Source organism: Varanus komodoensis, unplaced genomic scaffold (assembly GCF_004798865.1).
Source record: "Varanus komodoensis strain SLA01 unplaced genomic scaffold, ASM479886v1 scaffold866, whole genome shotgun sequence".
In the NCBI taxonomy this organism is placed as follows: domain Eukaryota; kingdom Metazoa; phylum Chordata; class Lepidosauria; order Squamata; family Varanidae; genus Varanus; species Varanus komodoensis.
The window spans coordinates 3,308-11,225 of record NW_025336561.1 but is presented as its reverse complement, the minus strand read 5'-3'; the positions used below and the strand labels follow the sequence as shown (position 1 = coordinate 11,225).

The following is a 7,918-nucleotide window of genomic DNA, read 5'->3' as shown; positions in this document are numbered from 1 at the left end:
CCCATTGGCCGCGCCGCGCGCGCGCCGCGCCGCGATTGGCCAGCGCCGGCGGCGCGGCCGTCGCCGCGGCTACCGCCCGCCCCACTGCAGCGGCGGACCAATCGCGGGCGGGCGCGCGGGACGTTGCTAGGGCGACGCGGCGCGGCGCCGTTGCCAGGCAGCGACGCACGGCGCGGTTGCTAGGCAGGGCCTCTCGGGCCTAGGAAGAGGCCTCGGCCTTGCGTGGCGATGCGGCCGGCGGAGCGCAGAAGCGGCGCGGCGGGCCGGGCCCCGGCCGCCCGGTCGGGGCCGCGCTCCGAAGCGGGGCCCCCTCAGGTGACTTCTCCGCGCCGCCCCCGTCCTGCCGGGGTGACGTCACCGCGCCCAGCGGTGACGTCACCCGGGTCTGCCGCGCGCTCCGAAGAACGTGGGGATCGCGAATCAACCCGAGTCTAATCCCAGCGTGCTCCCGGGCATGCGCAGAGTGCCCGGAGCGCCGGGCCGGAGCGCGGCTCCGAGCAAGAGTGCCCCTGAGCATGTGCAGAGTGCCTTCCGCACATGGAGCAAAATTCCCGCTCTGGCCCTTCGGGCAACAATAGGAAGTGCGGATTTATGGAATTTAATCCCAAATTTCCTTGGCTGCTTCCGTATGTGATGCTTTGGGATGGGATATTTGTTTCTATGTGTCTCTGTGAAGAGCCGGGGTCAGACTAGATGACCTGGAGGCCCCTTCTGCCTCACTCTGTTTCTATGTGTCTCTGAGCAGAGCAAGGGTCAGACTAGATGACCCAGAGACCCCTTCTGCCTCGCTCTGCTTCCATGCGTCTCTGAGCGGAGCTGGGGTCAGACTAGATGGCCAAGGAGACCCCTTCTGCCTCGCTCTGTTTCTATGTGTCTCTGAGCAGAGCCGGCTAGGACCGGGGTCAGACTAGATGCCCTTGGGGAGCCCCTCCTGCCTCGCTCTGTCTCTATGTGCCGGCTAGGACCGGGGTCAGACTAGATGACCTTGGGGTGTCCCTCCCGCCTCGCTCTGCTTCTATGTGTCTCTGAGAGGAGCCGGCTAGGAGCGGGGTCAGACTAGATGCCCTCACAGGCCCCTCCTGCCTCGCTCTGTCTCTATGTGTCTGAGCAGAGCCGGGGTCAGACTAGATGCCCTCGCAGGCCCCTCCTGCCTCGCTCTCTTTCTATGGGTCTGAGTGGAGCCGGGGTCAGACTAGATGCCCTTGCAGACCCCCTCCTGCCTCGCTGTCTTTCTATGGGTCTCTGAGCAGAGCCGGGGTCAGACTAGATGCCCTCAGGGGACACCTCCTGCCCTGCTCGGTTTCTACACCCCCCCCCTTGGCCTCACCCCTTCGCTTCCTTCTCCCCCCAGGAAGACCTCCTGCCCCCTGGCTGGGAAGAGCCGGCCGAGCAGGCGGCCCCGGGAGCGCCCACCCATCATCCCCGGCCCAGCCGCCACTTCCTGAAACAGCAGCCCCGCGAGCCGGCCCCGGACTCCGGGCCGGTTTCCCACAATCCCCCTCTCCGGGGGGCGTCCGGGGGGCGCCCGAACGCCCTGCTCATGCGACTGGCCCTCATTGAGGACAGGTTCCGGCGCCGGCGCATCTCGGCGCCCCCCCGTGGGGACGATGGGAGCTCCGCGAGCGAGCCAAGCTGCATCTCCGAGCCGGGGGCCACCGGGCCCGGGGAGGACTCCGACTCCCATGCAGAGGAAGCACGTGCTGCGGGCGGAGACCAGCCTGGAAGGGAGCAGGACGATGGGCGAGGGAATCCCTCGGGATCCAAGGCGGGAGAAGCCCTCTTGGGAGCGCAGGCGGACGGAAAGGTAATGGCCGGCGACTCACGGGCCCAGCATCCACAGCTGAAGCATGCTGTATTCTATTTTATTTCATTATTTTATTTTGTTTTATCATTTTCATTTTATCACTTTATTTTGTATTTTATTATATTATTATTTCATTTCATTTCATTGTTTTATCATTTTACTTCATTTTATCACTTTATTTTGTATTTTGTTATGGAATGCGCTCCCCAGAGAGGTCCGCCTGGCGCCGTCGTTATTTGTTTTTCGGCGCCAGGCTAAGACCTTTTTATTTAAGCAACATTTTAAATGCTAAATACAATTGAATTTTATCTGGCCAGGGCGGCTTATTTTATAATGTGAGTTTTAATTAAGATTATTTTATATGGATTTTAACTTGTTTTATCTATGTTGTAAGCCGCCCCGAGGCTTCGGCGAATGGGGCGGCATAAAAATGTTTTAATAAGTAAATAAAATAAATAAATTTTATTATTATTATTTCATTTCATTATCATTTTACTTCATTTTATCACTTTATTTTGTATTTTATTATTTCATTTCACTGTTTTATCATTTTACTTCCTTTTATTACTTTATTTTTATTATATTATTTCATTTCATTATTTCATTTTATCATTTTACTTCATTTTATTATTTGATTTTTTAGTGTTATCGTTTTATTTTATGATTTCCTTTATTTTTTACTTCCTTATTTTCTTTCATTGTTTAACTTATTCTATTATTTTACTTCATTTTATATTTTGTTGTATTGAGTTTCATTTTGTTTCATTATATATATATTTTTTATTTAATCTGCTCCTGCAAGAAATCACCTCCCATTTCCCCCTTCTTCCCCCCACCATCCCTTCCTCCTGCTCAAAAAAGCACTCTTTCCATGCTCAGAGATCTCGGTGAAGCCTCTCCCCCCACCAACACAGCATCCTCCCTCCCACTCAAAAAAGCACTCTTCCCATGCTCAGAGGTCCCCTCAACACTTCTCCCCGACTCACCATCCCCCCTCCGCTCAAAAAAGCACTCTTCCCATGCTCAGAGGTCCCCTCAACTCCTCTCCCCTCACCGACTCACCATCTCCCTGCTCAAAAAAGCACTCTTCCCATGCTCAGAGGTCTCCGCCGAGCGCCGCCTGGACCCCCCCGGAGTCTCCGGACCCCGCCGGAAGTGCCGCCTCCTCCTCCTCCCCGGACCGGCCCTCTTCCGCCGTGGCAGATGGGCTCACGGATTCCTCCGTGGGGAGCGAGCCAGGTGAGCCCCTCCCAAGGTGCGGGCAGACCCATTGCCAAGCGGGGACCCTTCCCCCCCCCAGCAGAAAATGGTTCGTCCCGGCCAGAGGGAGCCACGTAATGGAGGCCCTGCTCTGGGGAGCCACTCCCATCATCCCCATTGGGGGGGAATGGAGAGGAGCAGCTCTGCCCCACATCTCAGGGGGCGGGGAAGTGCATGTGGGGCGATGATTCCTGTGTCCAGGTCTGGGGGGCGGATTTGGGAATCGGGGGCCACCCAGAGCAGGCCCCGCCCTAGGGAGCCACTCCCATCATCCCCGTTGGGGGGGGAATGGAGAGGAGGAGGTCTGCCCCACATCTCAGGGGGTGGGACCCGCTCCACGAGTCCCATTCTCCCCCGCCTGCAGCTTCGGAGGGGATAGCCACAGGCCCTGCCTGTCGACGATGGGTTTGGGCGTGGACCCGGCCCGAGGCCCATGCGCCACAGCGGGGCTGCGTGCCCGCGCCCTGATCGGCTCTCCCCCCTCCGCCCCACAGGCTTCGGGGCGCGCCTCCTCAGCCTGCCCGTGGACGATGGGACCGACTCCGAGATCTCGGAGCTGCTCAGCGCCTACTCCGACGACTTCGAGCCCGGCCCATCGTCCCCGGCGCCGGGGGGGCCGGGCCCATCATCCCTGGCGGAGCCCGGGCCCCGCACCAAGGACGCCGCCGTGCAGACCAGCTGGGCCCCGGGGGACGCCGCCAGGCATGCTGGGAGAGGAGGCTGGGGACCCCCAGAACCGGACGATCTGTGGGGGGAAGGTAGGCGCTCTGGTTTGGGGACCCAAGAGGGCATCTCGTCTGACCCCGGCCCTGCCCAGAGACCCATAGAAAGAGCGGGGCAGGAGGGACCCGCGAGGGCATCGAGTCTGACCCCGGACCTGCCCAGAGACCCATAGAAAGAGCGGGGCAGGAGGGACCCGCGAGGGCATCGAGTCTGACCCCGGCCCTGCCCAGAGACCCATAGAAAGAGCGGGGCCGGAGGGACCCCCGAGGGCATCTAGTCCGACCCTGGCCCTGCCCAGAGACCCATAGAAAGAGCGGGGCAGGAGGGGTCCACGAGGGCATCTAGTCTGACCCCAGCTCTGCTTAGAGAGAGGCAGGAGGGACCCGCGAGGACATCCAGTCTTACCCCAACCCCCCCCCCCACCACCTCCCTGCCGCCGGGAGCCACTCTGCCTCCCCGCTCCCATCTTTCCCAGCCCCGTCTCCCGCCCCCCACTGACCCCGCCCCCGCTCCCCACAGCTCCGGCGCCCCCCAGCCCCACCGCCGCCGCCCTGGACGACCTCCTGCTGCAGCTGCTGGGGCTGATCCGGGACTTCGCCCAGCACAGCCGGCGGCTGCGCGACTCCGCCGTGGCCTCCCTGGAGGAGCAGGAACTCCGGTACCAGTACCAGACGGGGACGCTGGGCCCCGGAGGCCCCCACATGCCCCCCCGGGAGGCAGGCAGGGGCCCGTCCCCAAACCCTCCCCATGAATAAAGCGAGAGAGACAGACACACACACACATAAAAACGACTCTGGTTGCCTGATGGGCGGGGCCTGCTCGGGGGTGGCACATGGGTTGCGGAATCCATCCCAGACCTGGGTATGTGAAGGGGGGCCTCCTATAGGCACCTGCCCGCCCCATAAGTTCCTGGTCGGGGGTCCTTCTTCGAGAGAACTCCTTGGAGGGGCCCTGGGGGGGGGCGGTCCCCGTGGTGGGGCCTGCTTGGGGGTGGCACATGGGTTCTGGAATCCATCCCAGACCTGGGTATCTGAAGAAGTATCTCCTCGCCCATGTGCTTGCGTTTCCCTTGAGCTTCCGGTTGTGGAATATGGTCCCCAGGGCTGGATGCCTGAAGGAGCGCCTCCTTACCCATGTGCCTGCGTTTCCCTTAAGCTTCCGGTCGTGGAACATGGTCCCCAGAGGACTCTTCCCCCCCCCCCTCAGCGGGACGTGATGAGAGTCCCCGGCCTCGTTGAGGACTAGCAGCTTGCGCGGGCTTGCCTGCCCAGACGCACTCCTGCAGGGCCAGGCCCGCCCCCCCGCGACAGTGGGACCACAGCACCCATACTCCACAGACAGCCCCCCCGGCCGACCCTGAAGACCATCGCCCCTGGCCCAGGAGCAAGAAAACTCAGTCTTGGCTTACAAGAACCTTTTATTGGGATCGCTGGTCGCTATGGCAACAGGGACACTTCCGGGGGGCCCCCCGAGTTGGGGGCACGCGCCCCCCAGCTCGCTCCGGGGGGGGGGCTACAAAAATAGAAAAGGCGTAACGAAGGGGGGCTGCTAACGAGGCGCCGGGGGCGGGTCTCCTGGCCAGGGGGGGCGGAGTCCGGGGCTGGGAGGGCCGGGATTCGCCGGCGGGGCCGCCCGTCCGTCCGAGGGGGGCGGACCTAATCTGGAAGGGGGGAAAAGGGGTGAGAGGGGGGCCGCTGGGCTGGAGCCCCTTGTTGGGGGGCTCCGGGGTCGACCCCACCTCCTCGGGGGGCTATGGGGTCGACTCCACATTATTGGGGGCTGACCCCACATTATCGGGGGCTCCTGGGATCAACCACACCTTGTTGGGGGGCTATGGGTCGGCCCCATATTATTGGGGTGGCCCCTGGGTGGCCCCCCAAGAGGACTGCCTCCCCAGGCAGGGTGTCCCCTGGCGGGACGGCACTCCTCCACCCAGAGGCCTGATCCGCCCCGGCCAGCAGGCCGGCCCCCCCACTGGGCAGGGGGACGGCCCCCCCACGGCACCTGTGGCGGACCCCCCAGCCGGGGGTCCGGGGGTCCCCAGCAGATGGGGGGGCCCCCCAGAAATTCGGGGCGCACTCACTCTCATCCCGGGCCTTCATGCGGGCGATGAAGGAGTAGCTCTTGTTGCGGCGGTAGTTCTCGTAGGGGTCGTCCAGGGCCACCCCGACCCCCTTGTACTGGTCCCACTTGTCCCGGATGTCCCCCCCCTTGATGGGGTCCTGGATGCCCTGCTCCTTGGCCCCGAGGCCACCCGAGCCGCTCCACCCTGCGGGGGACACGGGGGGGGGTGTCAGGGGCCGCTGGGTCCGGGTGGCCCCCCGGCGGGGTGGGGCAGGGCAGTCCTCCCGGTGCCGCGCGACCCGTCCCGCCCCGTGTTCGGGCGCAGGCGCATGGGAGCGGGGGACCCTTCCCAGGAAAAGGACTGCCCCAGGCGGCAGAGGGGGCCCCGGGGAGCCCGGCGTGGGGCCCAAAACTGCCCCCGGGGCCCAAAACTACCCCGGGGAGCCCAGCCCCGAGTCGAAACATACCCCCAGGGCCCAAAACTACCCCGGGGAGCCCAGCCCAGGGCCCGAAGTTACCCCCAGGGCCCAAACCCACCCCGGGGAGCCCGGCCCAGAGCCCCAAGTTACCCCGGGGGCAAAACCCCACCCCGGGGGGGGGCAGCCCCTCTCACCCATCTTGACGAGCATCTGGTGTCCCCGGTTCTCCTCGCCGAGCCGGGAGTCCGGCGGCGGCGGCCCGGAGCTGGATCCCAAGCCGGCCGCGGAGCTGCCGAGGAGAGGGCGAGCGGTGGGCCGGGCCCATGCGCCCCGGCGGGCCCCCCGGGCCCATGCGCCCCGGCACCCGCCCCCCCCACCCCCCCCGGCACTTACGGCGGCGTCTGGCTGCGGGAGCGCGAGCGGCGGTGCCTCCCCGGCGAGTAGGACTTGGAGCGGGAGCGGGAGCGGGAGCGGCTCCGGGAGGAGCGAGAGCAGCTGCGGCTTCTGCGGGGCAGGATGATGGGAGGTGGAGTCGCACGGGTCCCCAGAGGGCTTCTAGACCGGCCCCCCGGGGGAATGAGGGGTTGGAGGAGCCCGGGGTTGGGGTGGTGGAGCCGGCGGGGCCATGGAGGGCGTGTGGTCCGGCCCCCGGAGCAGGATGATGGGATAGTGAGTTGGGAGGGGATGGGGGGGTGTCTAGTCCAGCCCCGGGAGCAGGATGATGGGATAGTGGGGCTGGGAGGGCCGTGGGGGCCATCAGCTCCAACCCGTGGATGATAGAATCATGGGGTAGTGGAGTTGGAGGAGCCACGGAGGGCATTTAGTCCAGCCCCGGGAGCAGGACAATGGGATAGTGGAGTTGGGAGGGCCACGGAGGGCATCCAGTCCAGCCCCGGGAGCAGGATGATGGGATAGTGGGGCTGGAGGAACCATGGAGGCCATCAAGTCCAACCCCGGGAACAGGATGACGGGAAAGTGGAGTTGGAAGGGCCACCGAAGGCATCTAGTCCAACCCCGGGAGCAGGACGATGAGATAGTGTTGGGAGGATCCCAGAGGACATCTAGTCCAACCCCGGGAGCAGGACGATGGGATAGTGGAGTCAGGAGGACCATGTGGGGCATCCGATCCAACCCCTGGACGACAGGGCCCCCGGTGGCCCTCCAGCCCACCCCCGTCCCGCCACTCCGCGCCCCACCCTCCCCGGCATACCTGGAGCGGGACCTGGAGTAGGACCTGGACCGGGAGCGCGAGCAGGAGCGGGAGTAGGACCCCGAGGACTTGGAGGAGCGCGAGTTGGAGCGGGAGGAGGAGCGTCCCCGGCTCTTGGAGCGGCTGCGGGAGGGCGAGGGGCCGCTGCGGGCGGGGGGGGGGAGAGAAAAGAGGGGGGGTGAGTGCGTGCCCCCCGGAGGACCCCCCCGCTGCCCCCCCACACGGCAACTGCCCCACCTGCTCTTCTTCTCCTGCCCCTTGCGGCGCCGGGCCCTCATCTTGGCGCGGAAGAACTCGTACAGGCCGTTCTGCTCCCAGCCTTCGCTGCAGGGGGAGGAAGAGGAGAGTGAGGAAGAGGAGGAGGAGGGGGAGGAAGGGGGAGGAAGAGGAAGGGGGGGCGGTCCTCACCTGTTGCGGGGCCGGTCGTGGGAGGGGGGG

At 64.5% G+C, this 7,918-nt stretch overlaps 2 protein-coding genes across 2 annotated transcripts in view; one reads left to right on the top strand and one right to left on the bottom strand.

Moving 5' to 3' along the window:
- Positions 1 to 228: 228 nt before the first annotated feature.
- On the top strand, positions 229 to 4,542 carry LOC123016591 (collagen alpha-1(I) chain-like). Its single transcript, XM_044417104.1, has 5 exons — positions 229 to 315; positions 1,352 to 1,804; positions 2,905 to 3,043; positions 3,559 to 3,822; positions 4,307 to 4,542. Exons 1-5 carry the CDS (start codon positions 229 to 231, stop codon positions 4,540 to 4,542), a joined length of 1,179 nt encoding a protein of 392 aa, XP_044273039.1.
- Positions 4,543 to 5,186: 644 nt separating this feature from the next.
- The window catches only part of LOC123016592 (calcium homeostasis endoplasmic reticulum protein-like), a 6,020-nt gene continuing 3,288 nt past the window's right edge, over positions 5,187 to 7,918 (bottom strand). The window contains exons 3-9 of the mRNA XM_044417105.1: positions 7,889 to 7,913; positions 7,718 to 7,804; positions 7,481 to 7,624; positions 6,664 to 6,774; positions 6,465 to 6,559; positions 5,871 to 6,056; positions 5,187 to 5,447 (exon numbers count right to left, since the gene is read on the bottom strand). Coding sequence (XP_044273040.1) covers positions 5,443 to 5,447; positions 5,871 to 6,056; positions 6,465 to 6,559; positions 6,664 to 6,774; positions 7,481 to 7,624; positions 7,718 to 7,804; positions 7,889 to 7,913 — 653 coding nt within the window. The 3' untranslated portion in view covers positions 5,187 to 5,442. The remainder of the gene's footprint in view (positions 5,448 to 5,870; positions 6,057 to 6,464; positions 6,560 to 6,663; positions 6,775 to 7,480; positions 7,625 to 7,717; positions 7,805 to 7,888; positions 7,914 to 7,918) is intronic.